This window comes from Camelina sativa, chromosome 17 (genome assembly GCF_030686135.1).
Source record: "Camelina sativa cultivar CO46 ecotype springtype chromosome 17, ASM3068613v1".
Lineage (NCBI taxonomy): Eukaryota > Viridiplantae > Streptophyta > Magnoliopsida > Brassicales > Brassicaceae > Camelina > Camelina sativa.
This window is the reverse complement of record NC_141896.1, coordinates 4,409,907-4,429,424: the sequence shown is the minus strand read 5'-3', so window position 1 is coordinate 4,429,424 and position 19,518 is coordinate 4,409,907. Positions and strand designations below refer to the sequence as shown.

The window sequence follows — 19,518 nt, the reverse complement described above, 5'->3', positions numbered from 1 at the left end:
ATAGTTCTAGTAGTAGATGTAGATTGCTGCTATAAATTTGGTTTGTAATCAAATTGTATGAAATGGCCTAAATGTGGTTTGATATCTTATCCTACTAATTTAATATTTCATTTAATTCGGACAATGACTGAAACTCCCCTGATAAACCGATTTAGATATCAAACTGGACTTTGTTATCATCGATTTATAATTGAACCGGCCGGTCAAATCCGGTTATTAAATTGCATTATTAGTTTTAGGCTCTCTTAACGACATTTAGGGGGAAGAGCACATGAGATGCATTAATGATAATGAATGAATAAAGAAAGAGAGGAGAAGAGACCGTTGGAGAAGACGAGGAAGCAACCATGTGCTATGGTTTCTACTTGGTACAGCATTCCATGAGCTTTCTCTTCTCTTTGACTATATATTTATTTTAAGCCAAAAAATAAAAAGCTAAACTTTATTAACTCATTCGTAATCACAGATGCAGATCGATTCTCCTTTTTTCTCGGGAGAAAAGTTTGTTCTTGCGACTTTCCCGGAAGATCTCTTCTCCGGAGATGGAGCATATGATGAAAGAAGGGAGGTCTCTTGCAGAGACGCCGACTTACTCTGTTGCTTCCGTTGTTACTGTTTTGATCTTTGTTTGCTTTCTCGTTGAACGAGCCATTTACAGATTTGGCAAGGTGAGTTTTTTTCTTCTTCTGTCTTTATAGTTTTATGCTTTATGCATACTATGTGTTTGTTGAAATGCTCAGCGGTAAAAACATGAGTGTGAAAGTAAAAAAGAGTTTTATGAGTTTTCTGCACTTGGTTGGGGTATACTAAAGTCTCTTTCTTTCTTTGATTAGTTATCATAACACGTTTTAATCTGAGAATTGGTACTTGAAAGTGAGAATTTTTATGGACGAGTTTATTAATTGACATATCTGTCTATAAAGTCTCTTTCTTTCTTTGATTACTGTACAGCACATGTTTTTATCTGAGAATGGGTACTAGAAAATGAGAAATTTAATGGACGAGTTTATTCATGGACTTATGTGTTTGTGTTCGTGTATTTCAGTGGTTAAAGAAGACTAGAAGAAAGGCACTTTTTACTTCGCTTGAGAAGATGAAAGAAGGTATGTCCTATATACCCGTGGTGAAGCTGCGGTGCTTATAGATTTTGCTAGAAATAGTAAAGATGCTTTCTTTTCCCCTTTTCTTTGGTTTGATTTTGACTTGTGAAATTTTCTTGGTAGAGTTGATGTTGCTGGGACTTATATCACTGCTGTTGTCACAAAGCGCGAGATGGATATCAGAAATCTGTGTCAACTCTTCCCTTTTCAATAGTAAATTCTACATTTGCTCTGAAGAGGACTATGGAATCCATAAGAAAGTTCTTCTGGAACACACACCTTCTACAAACAACACTTCCTTACCTCATCATGGAATACATGAAGCCTCTCATCAATGTGGTCATGTAAATGTCTAGCTGTCTACTTATTTATCAACTTTAAAGCCTCTTTTCCGTTTGACCTTTAATAATTGCTGAACTGGTTCTTCGATCCAATGTCAGGGCCGTGAACCATTTGTGTCGTATGAGGGCCTCGAACAACTCCTAAGATTCTTGTTTGTCCTGGGTATCACTCATGTTCTGTACAGTGGAATTGCCATCGGTTTAGCCATGAGCAAGGTACACATTCTAGCTCCTGAATCTTCAAATTGTGTTACAATTATACTCTTGGGTATTCCTATGTTTCTCGAGGGGAAGACATTAGACATATACTGTACACTATATAACCTTCATTTTCATGTTTAGAGTATGTAGAGAACCCTCTATGATCAAATATTTTGTGCTCTTAAGTATATGTCAATAGATTGTATCTTCAATTTACATATTGAGGGAAAACCATCGATATTAACATTTGCGGGCAAAGAGCTTTGTTAAGATTATACAGACGAACAGATCAATGCAATCTGAAACAGTGTTATCTTTTTATCACAGATTTACAGTTGGAGAAAATGGGAAACCCAAGCGATCATAATGGCTGAATCAGATATCCATGGTAAATGACAGGACATTTCTGTCTCTCCTTCAAATAAAAGCTTGTATGTTTCTTTGATGGGTTTCATCTTGAGGGCACATGAGGGACTCAGTTATCTTAGGATTGGGAACAGCATGAAACTAGGACTATGTTCAGTATATATAGGTTGTTCATTCATGAACTCGCTTGAGCTGTGGTGATGCTTTTATGCAGCATTTGCAAAATTCTCTTCATCTTTAACTAGCAGATCAAATCCACTGAACTATTATAGATACAGATATAGGGAAAAAATAAACCCTTTCTAGCCAAGTATTATCACTTATACAGGATTGAAATGAACTGGGTTGGGAAGAGACGTACATGATTTTTTGTCTGTGATTTCCGTTTTATCACAAACAAATAACTCATTGTTACAGATTCTCCTTAACACTTAGGATGCTTTCGTTGTCACTCATATATACCCTTGTCTTCTTGACTTTGTTCAACAGCAAAGAAGACCAAGGTGATGAAGCGTCAGTCTACGTTTGTCTTCCATCATGCCTCTCATCCTTGGAGTAACAATCGTTTTCTCATTTGGATGGTAACTCCCCATGCTTTTTACCTTAAGTTGTATGGTTTTCAAAATTTTCATATTCCAGTTAAGAACATTATTACATGTTTCTTCAGAATCTATTTTATAAGGCATTTCTCCAGCTGTAAAATATATGTTTGCATTGCAGCTTTGTTTCCTGCGGCAATTTAGAGGCTCTATACGAAAGTCTGACTACTTCGCTCTTCGGTTAGGTTTCCTCACTGTGAGTTAGCAACAGAGTACCTTCTTTATCTCGTTTCTCAGTCTTTCCCTTCAAATATAAAATGTAATTTTTTATGTAATACTTATCTGGAGTGAAGGTTGATCTTAATGTCTTTGTTCTCAAAACTTCTCATCTAATCATGTAGCTGGCATGATTAGTGTACTGAATCTGTTCTTCATTACTTTGAAATTTCAGAAACATAACTTGCCATTTACATACAACTTCCATACGTATATGGTACGGACGATGGAAGATGAGTTTCATGGCATTGTAGGAATTAGGTAGGCGTTTCTTAGAAATGAAGTTTATCAAAGACCTTTTATTCAACCCTTTTCAGAAGATTTCATAAGGGGTTACAGAATGGGACTGATGCATGTTTCTTGATGAATCAACAGCTGGCCGCTTTGGGTTTACGCTATAGTATGCATCTGCATAAATGTTCATGGTAACTCATCGGTTACATAAAGACAAAGTGCATTCCATTTGTATCTCAATATTTAAGCCTTGTCGTTACTAATTCGATGATTTCATTGCAGGCCTGAATATGTACTTTTGGTTATCATTCATCCCTGCCATTGTAAGTAAACAAAAGCAAGAATAAGTATAAAGCTTGAAATTCATAAGACACTAGCTAGCTAACACTCAGAGACTGTGTTTGTTGTTTAAGCTTGTCATGTTGGTTGGAACCAAACTAGAGCACGTTGTCTCGAAGCTTGCTCTCGAGGTTAAGGAGCAGCAGACAGGCACAACTAATGGGGCTCAAGTAAAACCACGTGACGGACTCTTCTGGTTTGGGAAACCAGAAATTCTGCTGCGGTTGATACAGTTTATCATTTTTCAGGTAATGAGTTTTTCTTTCCCAGTTTTACAAGCCATGATTTTTGTTTATTCACAGACATGATCCTTACATATTTCCTGGTAATGCAGAATGCGTTTGAGATGGCAACGTTCATCTGGTTCTTGGTAAGGCCACCTTATAAAAATACTGGCATCAATCCTTATATGTAAAGTTTTATGTTTCTGAAAGATCCTTCATTTCATATATCAGTGGGGAATTAAGGAAAGATCTTGCTTTATGAAGAACCATGTGATGATATCAAGCCGGCTAATTTCTGGGTGCGTTTCCAAGTACATAACAATTTGCAGCAACCAACTATATATCTCTAAGGGTTTTTTATTTTCTGGTGAATATGCAGGGTTCTCGTTCAGTTCTGGTGTAGTTATGGCACTGTGCCTCTTAACGTAATCGTCACTCAGGTTCGTCAAAACTTATTAACCTACAAGTTCCATAATTTGAAAGCCTATTCACAGGTCTATGACATAACATCGTTCATCAAAATTCTATGGATTCACATGAATCTGAACAGATGGGATCTCGGCACAAGAAAGCTGTGATAGCAGAGAGCGTAAGAGACTCACTTCACAGCTGGTGCAAGAGAGTGAAAGAGAGGTCAAAGCAGACAAGATCAGTGTGTTCTCTAGACACAGCAACAATAGACGAGAGAGACGAGATGACAGTAGGGACATTGTCTAGGAGCTCATCGATGACTTCACTGAATCAAATTACCATAAACTCCGTAGACCAAGCAGAGTCTATATTCGGAGCAGCAGCTTCATCGAGCAGTCCTCAAGAGGAATACACCTCGAGAGTCGAAGAATATTTGTCTGAAACATATAATAACATCGGTTCCGTGCCACCTTTAAACGATGAGATTGAGATTGAGATAGAAGGTGAGGAAGATAATGGAAATAGGAGAAGTGGGAGCGATGATGAGAACGGTGATGCTGGACTTGGAGAAACACTTCTTGAGTTGTTTAGGAGGACTTGATACTACTGTATTTCCGCTTTTAGAAGCTTCGTTAAGTTGTAAATTACTTGACATACTACACATACAACAAGAATACGTTTAACAAAGTAAAAATCTTCTTTTGTTGGAAATATTAATCGGAGCTAAAACAAGAAAACGAACTTTGCTTACAGAAGAAAACAATCTCTAATCTGCTTTGGGCCTAAAGGGCCAAGCCCATTAGATAGCAAAATAGCCGTTGGTCCGTGTTATTTGGATAAGCCTTGGAGAGGTGTTGTACGTAACAGGTACGGACACGGTTTCATGATGGAAAAAACAAAAAGTAAATAAATAAATAAAGGGGGGTTGTGGTTTTTGCGTGTTTCTTTCTTCTGTGACAGTGTTGAGTCAGTGAAGTGAGTGAGAGAGAGAGAGAAGAAAGAGAAGCGAGTGAGCAAAAACCTCTGTAACAATGGGGAGTCTGAGGGTTACTCTTGTGTTTTTGTTGATGGGAAGCTTGATCTACGCAGCTGACGGTTCGATTCACGAGTACAACAACCAGAGCTTCACCAAAATCTCCAACGCTCGCTACTACGTGGCTGGTTCCGAAGGGATCTACGGTTCTGAGTTTCTGGATACACCTCAGCTCAAGGGAAACTCCTTCATCAGGTTCATTATTTCTCGTTTCTCTCTTCTGATTATGATTTTATGTCGTCTCCTGTTTTGAGTTAGGGTTTTATGAGTCAAAGATCGTTTTTTTTTTCTTTTCCAGTGAGGTTTCTGTGTACTTTGTAGTATAGTAACGGGCCAAGACATTAATTACTAGATTTTTGGCAAAAAAAATGTGACCTTGTAGATTTGGGTTACTGCTTTTTTTGTATGAAAGGTGACTGCTTTTTAGGTACTGGATTTTGCTTGTTTGTGTTTTTTCTTTGTAGTGAGTCCATGGATATTACAACGATTTTATGTATACCAACTTGTAAATTTGGTTTCTTGAGTACTGGATTTTGCACTTTTGGTGTATATGAACTTGTAGATTTGTATTACTGCTTCTTTGATACTGTATCTTTTGAGTTTGGTATAGCGTTTCCAAGGAAATTTCAAGGTTTTTATGAAGATTCTGTATTACTGCTTCTTAGGGATTTACTTGTTCATTTGTAAATGAAGGCTTTTAGTGTATCTTTATTGTCCTTAAATTCCGGTTTTATTTTTGTAGGTTTGATAATATCACTTTTGTAAGAAGCAAGGAATCTGCTAGCAAGCAGAATTCTACTCAGGCTACTGCGGGATTGGTTGAAGCGATAGTGTTTGAAGCCAAGCAGCAAGATAGAGTTGGTGGTTCTTTTTTCAAAACTGAGGACATGTGCTGTACGCCAAAACTTGCAGATGCTGGTTCCTGCAATCTTGGGGAAGTTATGATTAGTGCAGATCCTAATGATCCTGAGTGGCCTAAGCGGATTCCCACTTCTTTCAAAAGAGGTGAGGAAGAAGTAAAGATGTCTCCGGAAGCTGTGATCATTAAGAAGACTGGATGGTACACTGTTTACTTCATGACATGTGATCCGGAACTGGATGGCACCACTGTCAGAGGAAGAACAGTTTGGAAGAACAGAGGTGGCTATTTACAGGGAGAGAAGGCCCCTTTGATGAAGTTCTACGTCTTCATGCAATTGGCTTATGCGATCCTTGGCCTAGTTTGGTTTCCACAAGTTGCTCGGTATTGGAAGGATGGAATCCAGTTGCACAGTCATATTAGCTTGGTAATTGCATTTTCCGTGGGTGAACTGGCCTGCCTGTACTATGACTTTGCCTATCTCGACTCAGCTGGTACGAGTTTTATGGAGTTTACTGTATGGGCAATAACCCTTTCTTCAGTGAGGAAGGCACTGTCTCGACTTCTACTGTTGGTCATATCTTCAGGGTATGGGATAGTGAACACTACCCGTGGTGGCATAACATTGAGGATGCTTCTTGTTGGCGTCTTATGCTTTGTTATAAGCGAATCTCTTGGCTTGGCTATAGAATATGGGAACATCTCCGAAAATGGGATGACTTTCCTAATGCTCTCTTCGGCTATACTGGAAATTTGCTTTCTCCATTGGATTTTCAGGTCCTTGTTGAAGACTCTTACGAAACTTAAGGTAAGAAACATACAATACGTCTGTTTATTTGATGTTTCATAGAATAGACTGCTTATAAGTATCTTTCCTGCAAATGGCCAGCTATAAGGATCCAAGTTTTCTTAAATTTTACATTCTGCTAATCCAATTTTTTTCATTTGTAGCTAAGCAAGAACATAGCTAAACTGCAACTCTACAAGAATTTTGCAAATGTGCTTGTGATCATGGTGGTGCTAAACTTCTTCTGGATCTATGTGGAGGTAACAGTTCGCTAGTTTATTAATCATGGTAATTCACTTGAAAACGGCAAGTCATAGGATTGTGTAACTGAATTTTTTTTTCTGAATCAGGTGTATATCTATGAATCATTAAGGGACTTATGGCAATGGAAGTGGATTATTCCAGTGTTCTGGTATCTACTTTCTTACCAACTGTTGGTCATGATTTGCTTTGTTTGGCCTCCAACAGACAAGCCAACAAGGTAGAGTACCGATCTCTCTCTACCCTTTACTTTGGCCTTTTATCAATTGGGTGCTTCTGTGGCCTGTTTTAAGTTTCACATTAGGATAATGTTATAATTAATACTAACCAGTTGTAGTGTTTGAACTTTATGTAAAGTAATGAATAGAACTCCTGATCCTCTCAGCTGGTATCACACACATTTGTCTGATGTATATACTGGTTTGAAATTGCAGTCTCCTATACATAGCTGACGAGGATTCTAAAGAAGGAGACGAATATCTATCACTGGCAGAAGCGGGGATGATGAACAAGAAAGATGAAACAAAGGCTGAAGATGGCAATGTTGAGAGGAACGAAAGGAAGAGCCTTCTGGAAGTATTCATCCTACTGCTTGGGCATTGACCAGGCGAGAGGTGAAAACGCACGCATCACCGTGGTTTCTAGCTTAAGCTGCCTCTAAAATATTTTTCGGCTTAAGCTGCTCCTAACCTCTCCTTTGTTTAACCCACGGCTTTTGGTGTGTTTTAAGTTTTTTCTTGAACTCCCTAGTATAACTAGAATCTTCTGTAGTAGACTTTGACTTTAATCGGTATTTTTACTGTTTCATGAACTTGTTGGTAATGGTAAGTGAAAGGAATGGGTAAAAAATGAATATTTTGGACAAATATTAAGTAGCAATTATTCTGTCTTCCATTAATACTTTTTCCTTTTTTTACTTCTAAACATCCCCATTGAAATAAGCATTTGCATTCAATTGTATTTCATGATACTAAACGCAACACACTGTCAGTGCATTAGCACTAAAATACATTATCAAATGCATTAACACTTTGCATCATCAATCCATCATCAACAAAAAGAAAAAAACAAATGTTACAATCACAACATTTTACATCGAAAAAGACAATCGTACATACATACTATATAGTAATATACTAGTAGTAGTGAAGAACTGAAGATGGGGAGCTTAGCAATAAAAAGTTTCTCCTTTATGTTTTGTTTTTAAGGAAAAAGAATAAAAAGTGAGAGAAAAAAACAGAATAACGTGAAAATGTCGACATAATGGCTAAGTATAGACAAAGATTGGGGAAAGCTCGCGTCAGGGTCTCTCATGAGTGTTCAACTGCCACGGAGAGAGCTAACCAATTCGTAATCTCAACAACGTCCTGACGATGTCGACACTCTTTCGCTCTTTCTCCTTCACCAAGTTGCCTCCTTTTCGATTCCTCTCTTATATTTTTTTATAGTCTCTCTCTCACCTTTCTGCTTCTTGATCCCGAGAAAGAAGGACACGAAGACGAAGACACTCTTGTTTGTTCCCATGATCATCGTCGATGTTAGTTAATTCTTCCCTCCCCCCCCCCCCCCCCCCTCGTGATTCGTCTCCGTCTCTCCAATTCTTTATAATTCTCTTCTCTATGCTCTTTTCTTAATAGGTTCTTTGGAAATTGTTTCCTCTATACACGTTTGGATCAGAAACAGATTCTCTCTCAGGTATTTCATCGAACACTTACCCTACAATATTCACTGTGATCTCTGTTCTTGATTTATTTATTCACATCTGGATGTAGAATTGAGATTTGTTCTGAATTGTGTTCTCTGTTTCTCTATGGACCCAAAATCAAAAGAGTCCATTTTGCAGATAGTTCCCGAGGAAATGGCATCTTCTACCACTAAAATCCTCTGTGATGCTGGAGAATCAGACCTTTGTCGAGACGATTCAGCTGCATTCTTTCTTAAATTTGTAGCCATTGCTTCGATTCTACTAGCTGGAGCTGCAGGTGTAGCCATACCACTCGTTGGCAAGAACCGTCGGTTTCTTCAAACTGAAGGGAATCTATTTGTAGCTGCTAAAGCCTTTGCAGCTGGTGTCATACTCGCTACTGGCTTTGTACATATGCTTGCAGGTGGCACTGAAGCTCTGAGTAATCCGTGTTTACCTGATTACCCCTGGTCTAAGTTTCCTTTTCCTGGCTTCTTTGCAATGATTGCTGCTTTAGTTACTCTGCTTGTTGATTTCATGGGGACACAGTACTATGAGAGGAAGCAAGAGAGTAGTAGTAGTAGTAATCAGGCTGTTAGTGAAGTTAGTGTTGTTGAGTCTGGTGGTCGTGAAGAGACATCTGTTGTTCCCGTTGTGGAAAGAGATAATAAAGTGTTTGGTGAAGAAGATGGTGGTGGGATTCACATTGTTGGTATTCGTGCTCATGCTGCTCATCATAGACATAGTCACTCTAATGGCCATGGTACATGCGATGGAGGACATGCTCAGGGGCATTCACACGGACATGGACATGGTCATGTGCATGGGATTTCAGATGTTGAAAATGGAGCTAGGCATGTTGTTGTTTCTCAGGTTTCAAATCTCGTATCCCTTTCACATTTTTGTAATTCATATATCAAAGTAGAAGCTAGTGTGTGTGTGTGTTTGTGTTTATGTTAAGATTAGGCTTAGAAACACTTTAGAACCTCCGTTGCAATGTGGGATCTATACATCATCTTATCGATTTATCTATATTGCAGATATTGGAGCTTGGCATTGTGTCGCACTCAATCATCATCGGTTTATCCCTTGGGGTATCACAGTCTCCGTGCACGATCAGGCCTCTCATTGCAGCTCTATCATTTCACCAGTTCTTTGAAGGATTTGCGCTAGGAGGCTGCATCTCTCAGGCACAGTTCAGGAACAAATCAGCGACCATAATGGCTTGCTTCTTCGCCTTGACCACACCGGTAGGTATCGGGATTGGAACGGCAGTGGCTTCGTCTTTCAACTCGCATAGTCCAGGAGCTTTGGTCACTGAGGGGATACTTGACTCGCTTTCGGCTGGAATACTGGTGTACATGGCTCTGGTTGACCTCATCGCAGCTGATTTTCTAAGCAAAAGGATGAGTTGTAATGTGAGGCTTCAAGTTGTGTCTTATGTAATGTTGTTCCTTGGAGCTGGACTTATGTCCGCACTCGCCATTTGGGCTTGACTCTTTTATTAGATTACAACATATTATCTACTGTAGATTCGAAAATAATAATATACGCCTTCTGCAAACTTCTTATTCACATTGGATCTTAGGAGAAACAACAAAATTGAAAGCACAAGGATATACTATAAATTAATTAAACTGATCTTATTAACGGATGAGCCAAATTAGGGGGACATTAGCGAAGTAACAAGAGAGATGACTTATACAACAAGGGATCACATTTATCAAAATGCTTTAAAAACTTAAGCAAGTTCTTCTTCTTTGTGGGTTTCGATGACGACATCAGAAGCCGGCACAGCTATACATGTCAAGACATAACCCATTGCCAGCTGTTCATCGTCTAAGAAACTCTGGTCCGACTGGTCAACGGAGCCAGATACCACTTTACCGAGGCAGCTCGAGCAAGCACCGGCACGGCATGAGTAGGGCAAGTCCATTCCGGCATCCTCTGCAGCGTCGAGGACGTAGAGGTCACTTGCGCACTCCACTTCTTTTTCGCCCTCCGGTGTGATGAACTTGACCTTGTAGGCGGTGACGCGACCGCCGCGTGCGGTGGAGGACTTGAGGCCGAAGAGGGATTGTGTGTTGGCCGCTGGGAGAGATCTGAGGCTGATTGGTGTCTGTTGACGGCGGAGGAAAGAGGTGCTTACGATGGCGCCTGAGAGAGCACTGGAAGCCATTGTTGAAACTTGAAAGATGATAAAAAAAATTCTACGGATTATGTGAGAGTTTGTTGTGTTGTGTGTGGCTTTGTGAAAATGGCGTCGAAAGTGCGAGGGGGTGAGGATTATAAGGAAGTCAGTGTATCTACCACGTGGCATACGATGTGTGGGTTCTTGTGTTATCCTCTTGATGGGTTGTTTCTGTCTCTGTGTCTGTTGTTTTACATTTGTGCTGCAATATCTCATTGGTGAGAGAGTACAAATATGTGGTTTAGACTTGGGGACAAGTCACAATACGGTACTAGGAAGATTCTGGAGTTGCTTGGGTTACCATATGCTTCAAATTGTAAAAATGTTGGAAACAGAATCCGTATTTTTATTTTATGCCTTATTAATATGTATCCTTTGTGCACTTTTTATCTATCGCAGGTCCCACTAAGTTTACAGATTGAATGCAATTTTCTAACAAAGTACTTTACGATAAATATTCACCCATGAAACCAAATTAATCTTAACAATATGCACGAGAGTTGAGTTACTGTCTTCCAGCACATGACCATACCTCGGCTTTTCACCTCTTTCCCGTGAAATTATTTATCCTACGTGACCACGTAAATTCTGAGATGTATACATACAAAAATAAAGGATTCTATCCAAGGACACCATATTCAATGATCTAAGTGAATTGAAGTAAATACGAACCAAAAAAAAAAAAAGGATAGGGAAAAAGATTACAGGTAGTAGTAGTATAGTACACCACTCAATTCTAATCTAAAGAGAACAATTCACTTACCAAAAAGGGAAGATAAAAAAAAGAAGAAAAAAAGAAGAAGATGAAGAGACAAAAAGCCCCCATTGAAGAATATATATATGTTCCTTCAATATAATATATAACCTCATAAGAAGCTTCCTTCTAATTGGATGTGTTTTCTCCATTTTTTTTCGTTTACCTCTTCTTCTAGTCGCACTTGATGTTTCTGTAGATCCTCCTTACAAACAGATTTGATCCCAAGTATCCAACAGCTCCTAACAAAATTTTCACAACAAGGTTTAGTCAAATCATTAGCACCACTTGCTAGTTTTGCATATAGAATATATATATATAGAGAGAGAGTAAGCCCACCGCAAAGGATTCCAAGGCCAAGACAAAACATCATGGTGTATCCAAAGTAGAAACTCGTCTGGAAGAATCCAGACATCTTGGTCTTTACGTAGTAGTAATAGATAGAGTATAAGTAGACATAGACAGCCGTCGACGCAGCGGAGAAGAAGGAAGTCCATTGCCAGTGATAGTTCTCTGCATTCAGTAAGAAATATGTTCCCACGATTGTCACACACACCGTCACTATGACTAGAATCACAAAAACCAGCAGCATGAATCCATACACATAGTAGACCTGTCGAACCAGAACAAACAAAACAAAATACTTTCAGAAAATAGCCAATCAAGAAAATAGCCAATCAAATTTACTTCAGCTCCTAAAACTTTAGCTATAGGTATACTATGACTAGCCTAGTTGTAGCAGTTGTGAATCGGTTAGAGAGCAGGTAGTGAGGACAAAATTTACTGATGGGGCTAGATCTTAAGGGTTTGGTTGAGAGTCTCATCAAACCTCTCTCGTTTGAATAGGCAAGAGTTAGCAGTCTCATAGCTTTGTTCTTATCTAAAGCAACTACTTTTACCTTGTAATTCCAAAAGGATGTGAAGACAAAGTACATCTCAATGAAGATGCTTCCGAAGGGTAGCAAACCTCCCATCAGGGAGACAACCGATGGAGTCAAGTACCATTTTTTCTCAGGGATTGGACGTGGAATGGTCTTCACACGGCAGGGATTGTTTGGAGCACCACTCCAATTTCTTCCAACGACTGTCCCAAGGAGGGCTAAGGGGAAAGAAATGAAACCCCAAATTACAAACACAACCACCATTGTCCCAAAAGGAATAGCCGCAAGAGATCCATAGAATATGGCAATTGTGTTAAGAAGAAAGCCAATTCCGAAGCACAAAAAGGGGAAGAGAGAAGCCGTGAGGACCATGCACTTGATCCAATGTTTACCTGAATAAACCAGCATTTAAATTACTTCAATATTTAGTAAGGAAAGTAACACTGGAGTGGTACACCAAGTAGAGTAAGTCATACCCCCGCTTCTTGAGTACATTCCACCGCTCACATAACCAGAGACAAAGGAAGTCAGAGCATAGCAAACTATGAAAGTTGTGACGATAGCTCCTCTCCTGAAATAATTGGAATACAAGGTGAGCAAAATCCAAATTTACAAGCAAATAAAAAAAGATTGGTCGCAAGTGACATGAAGTGTAATACATACCCAACGTAGAGAGTTCCCACGATGGCCATTAATATGACAAGAAGAACCAGTAACGCCAACTGTGCACCTGTCCCGACTACAGCTGAGAGAAGAACTAGACTACTTGCTGGCCTGAAGACATCTCCGTGCACAAGTTTCCAACCAGATTCTTCACTTACATCCCGTTCCTGTTGTCAACAATACTAATGTTAGATGTGGTTATACAGCCTTGCACTTAGAAACAAAGAAAGAGGTGTTGGACAGACTGTCCATTGAAAAATAAAAGTTGAGGAGACATTACCAAGCTCTCAAGATCATCATCTTCTCGAGCATACTTTGCATAATCATTTCTGAGAGTCCTCATCAATATCATTGAGACCAACCCAGTGAGGAATATAACCATCATGAACGAGTTAAAGATGGAGAACCAGTGGATCTGCAAGAAAGAAAAAACTCTTAGAAGGCTTATTAAGCAAGAATATAAATCTTCAAGAGATGGAATTTAGAAATTTGCTAAATTTTGTAAGAACACAATTACGGCTTGAACAAGCAGGACTCTCAAAGAGAATACAGAAGGATTAAGGACTAATACAGAGCACGCTAACAGTTACCTGGTGTTCAAAGAACGGATAATCAAGATATACGTCAAAACGGCGAGGAAAAGTGACATTCGTTGGAATCCATTGCACAGAATACGTCAGGTCCACTGTTCTCCCTGCTTCCAATGGCCTTGGGTTGTCTTGAGTGAGATTAACATGAATGATCTATCAAAAATATATAAATAAGATCACAGCATATAGTACACATGATATTCATACTAATGCTTAATGGCGTAGCAACATCCAACCTGGTCTTTGTTGTATTTGACAACGATGTTCTTATGTGTGTAGAGGACATGCTTGCCGTTTTCACTGTTTTTGTCAGGATGCAGCTCACCCACAAAGCCTACAACAGCAATGATACAGTGTTAAAACTATCTAAAACTGAAAAAGAAAACTGGATGTTTCAAGTAAATATACAAAGGTCATACCCCACAAAGGTAGATCATCTGGAGATAGAACCACCCGATGAAAGTCCACGCAAATGATATGTCACAGAGAAAAACGAGAAATAAGGTTAGCAATCCAAAGAAAATACCTTTCCAGCTCTATAATGTGAGAAATAGTAAACATATGTTAAATTAAGTCTCCTACAACTACGAAAGCCATAAATGATATTGGTTATGCAGTGAAGAAAAATACAGTGAATTTTAAATTTGCATTATGGAAAAAGAACCTAAAGCAAACTCAGCAAATACAAATTGTTTCCAAACTTTATTTAGTAGGAAACTGCTACATCATTTCTCTGGAAATAATAAAACTTCTTCTTTTCATGCTATTTCAGCGGCAATGTGTACAAGGAAATGTGAAACATACCCATAAAAAATTCAAACCAGTAGCTAGATTCAATGGCATCTTTAAAATGCTTGACTTTAGCTTCATCGAGTTCAAGCGGACAGATGACGTTTCTGTCAACATTCTCTGTGGAAAAAAACAGAAATGGTATTGTAATTAGAGCACAAGTAAGATAACTAGTATGAAATAGAAGCTAGTATAAGAATTACAACATACTCAAGAACTTTATCGCAATTTCACTGTCAATCAGCTCATTTCCACCAAGAACTTCACCAAGACCACCCCATTTGTGAACATTGTTTGCAGATGGACGGCAAAACGGAAGACTGTAATAGTTGTATGTTTCTTGTGGATTGTTATATGGGCCAACTTTGTTCACCCACAGGGTAACCTGCTCACCGTCTTGATACTGAAAAAGGTAAAACCAGAAGCATTGAGTTGACAGAAATGAAAATAAATGTACAAGCTTGTGGGATCAACTAGAACGGGGGTGTAAGAACCAAATAATCAATCAAAGAGAACAGAACTAAATATCAAACCTAGACAGTTGACACATAGATATTGGTAAAAGGTTGAGTGCAATATCATTTCAAGAATCAAGAGTAAAAGTCTTCACACAAACGACTCAGGATATGACACCAAATTTGCATCAATCAAAATTTGTTCACTATACTTCTGGTTCCACAGAAATAAAGGCCTTTAGACTAATCCTCTAATAAGGCTAACAGATTGAGCTAGCAATAATGCATAATCCGCCTCTATCAATCATCTTTCACGCAGAATAATAGTTGGAATTAAATTTAGATGAACATAAAGTTAACTTTGACCCTTCTTGTGAGAGTAAGACGACAGAAGGAGCAAAAGCATTGAAGCCCTGGATCTCATGATATCCAATATCACAAAAGGCAAGAACTAATTTTGAGCTAAAACTGACCATAGACAAAAAAGAAGGCAGGTGTGACACATTCAATATCAAATTGGAAAATTGTTCACACATTTGAGATCTCGGAAGTCAGAACTATAAGATCTATATACAGTACAAATGTATATCTCACTTCTACTGCTCTCAAAATTCACTTTGGAGATCACCGAGGGGAAACAATAAATTAGATGCCACTCAATAACATAAGTCAGTGTTGATCCACTTGTTTGAACATCAATCAAACTACCACGTTCATAAGCTGGGGGTTTTAAGGATAAAAAAACGAGAATCTCAATCCCATAGCAAAACCTAAAATCACATAATTAAGGAATTCAAGAAAAAAAAAAACTCAAATACTTTGCAACGAAGAAGAAACTGGATGGAAGCTCGAGGATCCTATCCATCCGAAAACGAACAGATCCACTAAATCAATCGGAAGCACCATGCAAATCACAAGATCTAGGGACACATTACTCAAGAGTGGAGCTGCATTAAAACAAAAACGGCTTAGAGATCTGAGTCATATATACCTTGTGATCTGAATCGGATGCGAACGTAGGAGCGAGAAGGGAAACGAGAAGAAGTAATAAGACGGAGGCGGAGGAAGACGGCATCGTGAAAACCGGCGGACGATCAGATCTGAGGGAAGAAGGGGGAGCGAGAGACCCGATATCGAGAGCGAGATCCTCAGCTCAGTGTTTTCACTTTGAAGAGATTTTTGGGTAATAGAAAAAATAATAATAATTATAAGGCTTTTACACAACTTATGTGTTCTTTGTTGTTGTTTTTTGTTATTACTGGATCAATTGGGCCTATAAACATTAAAAAAACGTAAACCAGCTTAAAAGCCCATACATAAAAAACGAACGGTCATCGGTTGGTCAATTCCTCTCCGCAAGCAGCTTTTATATGTTACATGTGAACAATGGCAACGTGCACAGACTAATGTATAATTTCGAGCAAAATATACGGTTTACTTGTAGTATTTGAACTGAGTTACAAAATCTTGTAGTAAAATGACTATGGTAGAAATAATTAAGCTGCTGGGAAAATTTTGTTGTTGTTGTTGCTGTTGCTTCTTACAGCATATAGAAGAATTTAGTAACGTGAAATTGATTGATTGTTAACATTGTAACAACACTGTGTGTCTATGAGAACGAAACAAGGACAAGTCGAATGAGCATGGGAAACATGTATGGATAGCATGGAAACTTGTGGGTCCCGCTTTTTATTTTATTTTAGAAAAAAAAAATCTAATATCGTTTCATATCAATCCCCTAATTAATTTAAAAATAAATAAATAAATTAAAAAAAGCATATCATGCTGAGAAGAGTTCAAGCTTAGCCGTGGATATTCTTTATTAATTTATTAATTTATATACTCATCATTATTCTCTGAATAAAAAAAAAAGAATTGGGTCTCTTAAAATTTATCCAAAATAAAAATAAATTCCAAAGAAAACGAAAAAAAGGTCGATTATTCTTCGCTTTGCCTTGAAATCTCTTCAATCTATCTATCTATCTCCTCCAAATCTCAAAAAAAAAAAAAAAAAGAAGAGAAAAATTGAAACTTTCCAAATCGTCGTCATCTATCTTTCCTTTCTTTCATAGCGAATCGCGAGATCTCGGAATCGCATCATTTGATTTTGGGATACTGTCTTTGTTTTCCTTGTCTTTGTTTCTTTCTTTCTATGATTTTCACGTGAATTTAATTCTTAGCTGGCTAGGGCTTCTTCTACTTCTTGGAGAGCTTTCTTTCTTAGCGAGATTTTTTTGGAGTCTGTTTTTTTTTTTTTTTTTTTTTTTTTGTGTATTTGGAATTTTAGGGTTGTCTGATTTTTGGTTTGGCTATAGCGAGAAATATGGACAAGTACGAGCTTGTGAAAGACATCGGTGCTGGGAAGTTTGGTGTGGCCAGGCTCATGAAGGTTAAAAACTCCAAGGAACTTGTTGCCATGAAGTACATCGAGCGTGGTCCTAAGGTTCTTTTTTTTTTTTGCTGTGACATATGAGCTGAATTTTCAATTCATTACCCATATATACATAATTTGGTGGTGGATTTTACAGTTGTTGATATGGATTTTTTTTTGGGCTCTGAATATTTGTAGAGTGAGTATTGGCTTTGTTGTTGTGTTTTTGATGACAGATTGATGAGAACGTGGCAAGAGAGATCATTAATCACCGATCACTTCGTCATCCGAATATCATTCGTTTTAAGGAGGTTAGTTAGTGAATTCACATTGGGTGGTGTTATGTTTAAGTTGATATAATCTTAGTAACTTTTCCATCTCTGATTCGGTGGGTTTTTACAGGTGGTGTTGACTCCAACTCATCTTGCCATTGCTATGGAATATGCTGCTGGTGGTGAGCTCTTCGAGCGTATATGTACTGCTGGAAGATTTAGTGAGGATGAGGTGAGATTTGTCATTTTTGAGTTTGTTGGCGTCGTCTGCTAATATACTATTTAAGGATATGTTTCGGAGTTCTGTATGGTCTTTCTAAATTTTGTTTACTTGTCTCGTATTCAGGCAAGATATTTCTTCCAGCAACTTATATCAGGTGTTAGCTATTGTCATGCTATGGTAAGGCAGAGAATTACATTAACAGATTACTTATTCCTTTAATGTTTGAAATCGTTTTTGTTTATCAATCTTGTTCCCATTTTGTCTCTCAGCAAATATGTCATAGAGATCTGAAGCTCGAGAATACGCTCCTGGATGGAAGCCCTGCTCCACGTCTGAAAATCTGTGATTTTGGTTATTCCAAGGTTTGTCTTGGCACTATAAAGAGAACATCCAAGTTTTTGACCTTGTTTGTGAGATTCTCTTTTGTTCTTCACCTTTGTGGGAAAAACATTGTTCAAACGTTTTGTTATTCTTCTTTTGTAGTCCTCTTTGCTACACTCTAGGCCCAAATCAACAGTTGGAACTCCAGCGTATATCGCACCTGAGGTCCTTTCTCGGAGAGAATATGATGGCAAGGTAATCAAGCATCACACACAGTGCAAAGAACTTGCACAAACAATGCGTTTCTATTAATCTGTCACGCTCTTTACTTTTTCTTTTTTGCTTTTTGAATATGGATAGTTATCCTCGTGGAAGTCATTAAACTTTATATTTCTTCTCTCAGATGGCTGATGTATGGTCTTGTGGTGTGACTCTTTATGTCATGCTGGTTGGAGCATACCCATTTGAAGACCAAGAAGACCCCAAAAACTTCAGGAAAACAATACAAGTAGGTTTCTGTTTTTGAGCCATGTTTTTGCATATCTCGCGTGTAGTAGGCTACATCTTATTCATTAATGTTCCATCTTGTTATACAGAAAATCATGGCTGTTCAATACAAGATCCCGGACTACGTCCATATCTCACAGGATTGTAAACATCTCCTTTCCCGTATATTTGTTGCCAATTCTCTCAAGGTATATATGTTTGTCGCCAATTCACCCCAAGCTAAAATGTTTTAAGAGTATGGTCTTAATTGACAAATTGAGCCTACTCGTTTTTGCAGAGGATTACTATTGCTGAGATCAAGAAACACCCATGGTTCCTGAAGAACTTGCCTAGGGAACTCACAGAGACAGCTCAAGCTACATATTTCAGAAAAGAGAACCCAACCTTTTCCCTCCAGACCGTTGAAGAGATCATGAAGATAGTGGCTGACGCCAAAACGCCACCTCCGGTTTCTCGATCCATTGGAGGTTTTGGCTGGGGAGGTGCAGAAGGAAAGGAGGAAGATGCAGAAGACGTGGAGGATGAAGAAGAGGAGGAAGTGGAAGAAGAGGAAGAGGAAGACGATGAAGATGAATACGACAAGACTGTAAAACAAGTACATGCAAGTGGAGAAGTCAGAATAAGTTGATATTTTGGTTTTTTGGTTTGTGTAAGATAAAAAAAAAAGTTCTCCTTGGTTTTGTTGAAACTTAAAAATTCTCTGTTCTTCTCGTGTTTGCCTTTTACATTTGCTTTGGGTTTTGGTTTTTTCACTATGGTTTTGGAGATTTGTAAAATTTGCAGTATAAGAAAAACAAACAGAGGTTGATGATGAGTCTTTGCTACTACATGTTACTGTGAACATTG

The 19,518-nt window shown here is 38.4% G+C and overlaps 5 protein-coding genes and 1 pseudogene across 7 annotated transcripts; 4 read left to right on the top strand and 2 right to left on the bottom strand.

Moving 5' to 3' along the window:
* Window positions 1-257: 257 nt before the first annotated feature.
* LOC104755330 (MLO-like protein 4) lies at window positions 258-4,742 on the top strand. Its single transcript, XM_010477685.3, has 16 exons — window positions 258-368; window positions 467-668; window positions 1,046-1,103; window positions 1,224-1,444; window positions 1,541-1,657; window positions 1,970-2,030; window positions 2,498-2,589; window positions 2,729-2,803; window positions 2,999-3,084; window positions 3,199-3,248; window positions 3,340-3,380; window positions 3,471-3,644; window positions 3,731-3,766; window positions 3,852-3,919; window positions 4,000-4,060; window positions 4,171-4,742. Exons 2-16 carry the CDS (start codon window positions 543-545, stop codon window positions 4,630-4,632), a joined length of 1,728 nt encoding a protein of 575 aa, XP_010475987.2. The 5' UTR covers window positions 258-368; window positions 467-542; the 3' UTR covers window positions 4,633-4,742.
* Window positions 4,743-4,889: 147 nt separating this feature from the next.
* Window positions 4,890-7,837, top strand: LOC104755329 (uncharacterized). The gene is made up of 5 exons (XM_010477684.3): window positions 4,890-5,259; window positions 5,807-6,731; window positions 6,875-6,970; window positions 7,061-7,191; window positions 7,406-7,837. Exons 1-5 carry the CDS (start codon window positions 5,063-5,065, stop codon window positions 7,572-7,574), a joined length of 1,518 nt encoding a protein of 505 aa, XP_010475986.1. The 5' UTR covers window positions 4,890-5,062; the 3' UTR covers window positions 7,575-7,837.
* A 289-nt stretch (window positions 7,838-8,126) lies between these two features.
* LOC104755328 (zinc transporter 4, chloroplastic-like) lies at window positions 8,127-10,914 on the top strand. Its single transcript, XM_010477683.3, has 4 exons — window positions 8,127-8,508; window positions 8,609-8,666; window positions 8,801-9,528; window positions 9,696-10,914. The coding sequence occupies exons 1-4, from the start codon at window positions 8,494-8,496 to the stop codon at window positions 10,149-10,151; spliced, it is 1,257 nt and encodes a 418-aa protein (XP_010475985.2). The 5' UTR covers window positions 8,127-8,493; the 3' UTR covers window positions 10,152-10,914.
* Window positions 10,275-11,201, bottom strand: LOC104755326 (ferredoxin-1, chloroplastic pseudogene; annotated as a pseudogene). Its single transcript, XR_015587619.1, has one exon. The product of XR_015587619.1 is annotated as a ferredoxin-1, chloroplastic pseudogene (transcript).
* A 219-nt stretch (window positions 11,202-11,420) lies between these two features.
* On the bottom strand, window positions 11,421-16,557 carry LOC104755325 (transmembrane 9 superfamily member 1). Of its 2 annotated transcripts, XM_010477681.3 has the most exons (12): window positions 15,970-16,180; window positions 14,734-14,926; window positions 14,539-14,643; window positions 14,154-14,171; window positions 13,971-14,068; window positions 13,735-13,887; window positions 13,425-13,559; window positions 13,145-13,311; window positions 12,958-13,052; window positions 12,500-12,873; window positions 11,940-12,213; window positions 11,421-11,842 (listed from the first exon to the last, which is right to left on the bottom strand). In XM_010477681.3, exons 1-12 carry the CDS (start codon window positions 16,051-16,053, stop codon window positions 11,775-11,777), a joined length of 1,764 nt encoding a protein of 587 aa, XP_010475983.1. In that variant the 5' UTR covers window positions 16,054-16,180; the 3' UTR covers window positions 11,421-11,774. The 2 variants fall into 2 exon arrangements, with proteins under 2 accessions (XP_010475983.1, XP_087353241.1); XM_087497115.1 differs by lacking the exon at window positions 14,154-14,171 and having other exon boundaries at window positions 14,520-14,643; window positions 15,970-16,557.
* A 229-nt stretch (window positions 16,558-16,786) lies between these two features.
* LOC104755324 (serine/threonine-protein kinase SRK2A) lies at window positions 16,787-19,486 on the top strand. Its single transcript, XM_010477680.3, has 9 exons — window positions 16,787-17,421; window positions 17,586-17,660; window positions 17,752-17,853; window positions 17,968-18,021; window positions 18,114-18,206; window positions 18,328-18,420; window positions 18,569-18,673; window positions 18,762-18,860; window positions 18,950-19,486. Exons 1-9 carry the CDS (start codon window positions 17,302-17,304, stop codon window positions 19,298-19,300), a joined length of 1,092 nt encoding a protein of 363 aa, XP_010475982.1. The 5' UTR covers window positions 16,787-17,301; the 3' UTR covers window positions 19,301-19,486.
* The last annotated feature ends 32 nt before the right edge of the window (window positions 19,487-19,518 follow it).

What these genes read in the sequence shown, in the direction of transcription:
- LOC104755330 (XM_010477685.3), top strand. Translation starts at nt 543, where the DNA reads ATGGAGCATATGATGAAAGAAGGGAGGTCTCTTGCAGAGACGCCGACT. An exon ending in TTCGGTTAGGTTTCCTCACT is followed by an intron (nt 2,804 to 2,998) that starts GTGAGTTAGCAA and finishes TTGAAATTTCAG; the next exon opens with AAACATAACTTGCCATTTAC. An exon ending in CATCTGCATAAATGTTCATG is followed by an intron (nt 3,249 to 3,339) that starts GTAACTCATCGG and finishes ATTTCATTGCAG; the next exon opens with GCCTGAATATGTACTTTTGG.
- LOC104755329 (XM_010477684.3), top strand. Translation starts at nt 5,063, where the DNA reads ATGGGGAGTCTGAGGGTTACTCTTGTGTTTTTGTTGATGGGAAGCTTG. An exon ending in AAGGGAAACTCCTTCATCAG is followed by an intron (nt 5,260 to 5,806) that starts GTTCATTATTTC and finishes TTATTTTTGTAG; the next exon opens with GTTTGATAATATCACTTTTG. An exon ending in AGACTCTTACGAAACTTAAG is followed by an intron (nt 6,732 to 6,874) that starts GTAAGAAACATA and finishes TTTCATTTGTAG; the next exon opens with CTAAGCAAGAACATAGCTAA.
- LOC104755328 (XM_010477683.3), top strand. An exon ending in AGAAACAGATTCTCTCTCAG is followed by an intron (nt 8,667 to 8,800) that starts GTATTTCATCGA and finishes CAAAATCAAAAG; the next exon opens with AGTCCATTTTGCAGATAGTT. An exon ending in GGCATGTTGTTGTTTCTCAG is followed by an intron (nt 9,529 to 9,695) that starts GTTTCAAATCTC and finishes TCTATATTGCAG; the next exon opens with ATATTGGAGCTTGGCATTGT.
- LOC104755325 (XM_010477681.3), bottom strand. Translation starts at nt 16,053, where the DNA reads ATGCCGTCTTCCTCCGCCTCCGTCTTATTACTTCTTCTCGTTTCCCTT. An exon ending in ATGATGATCTTGAGAGCTTG is followed by an intron (nt 13,312 to 13,424) that starts GTAATGTCTCCT and finishes TGTTGACAACAG; the next exon opens with GAACGGGATGTAAGTGAAGA. An exon ending in TGGCCTTGGAATCCTTTGCG is followed by an intron (nt 11,843 to 11,939) that starts GTGGGCTTACTC and finishes AAATTTTGTTAG; the next exon opens with GAGCTGTTGGATACTTGGGA.
- LOC104755324 (XM_010477680.3), top strand. Translation starts at nt 17,302, where the DNA reads ATGGACAAGTACGAGCTTGTGAAAGACATCGGTGCTGGGAAGTTTGGT. An exon ending in TTAGCTATTGTCATGCTATG is followed by an intron (nt 18,022 to 18,113) that starts GTAAGGCAGAGA and finishes TTTGTCTCTCAG; the next exon opens with CAAATATGTCATAGAGATCT. An exon ending in ACTTCAGGAAAACAATACAA is followed by an intron (nt 18,674 to 18,761) that starts GTAGGTTTCTGT and finishes CTTGTTATACAG; the next exon opens with AAAATCATGGCTGTTCAATA.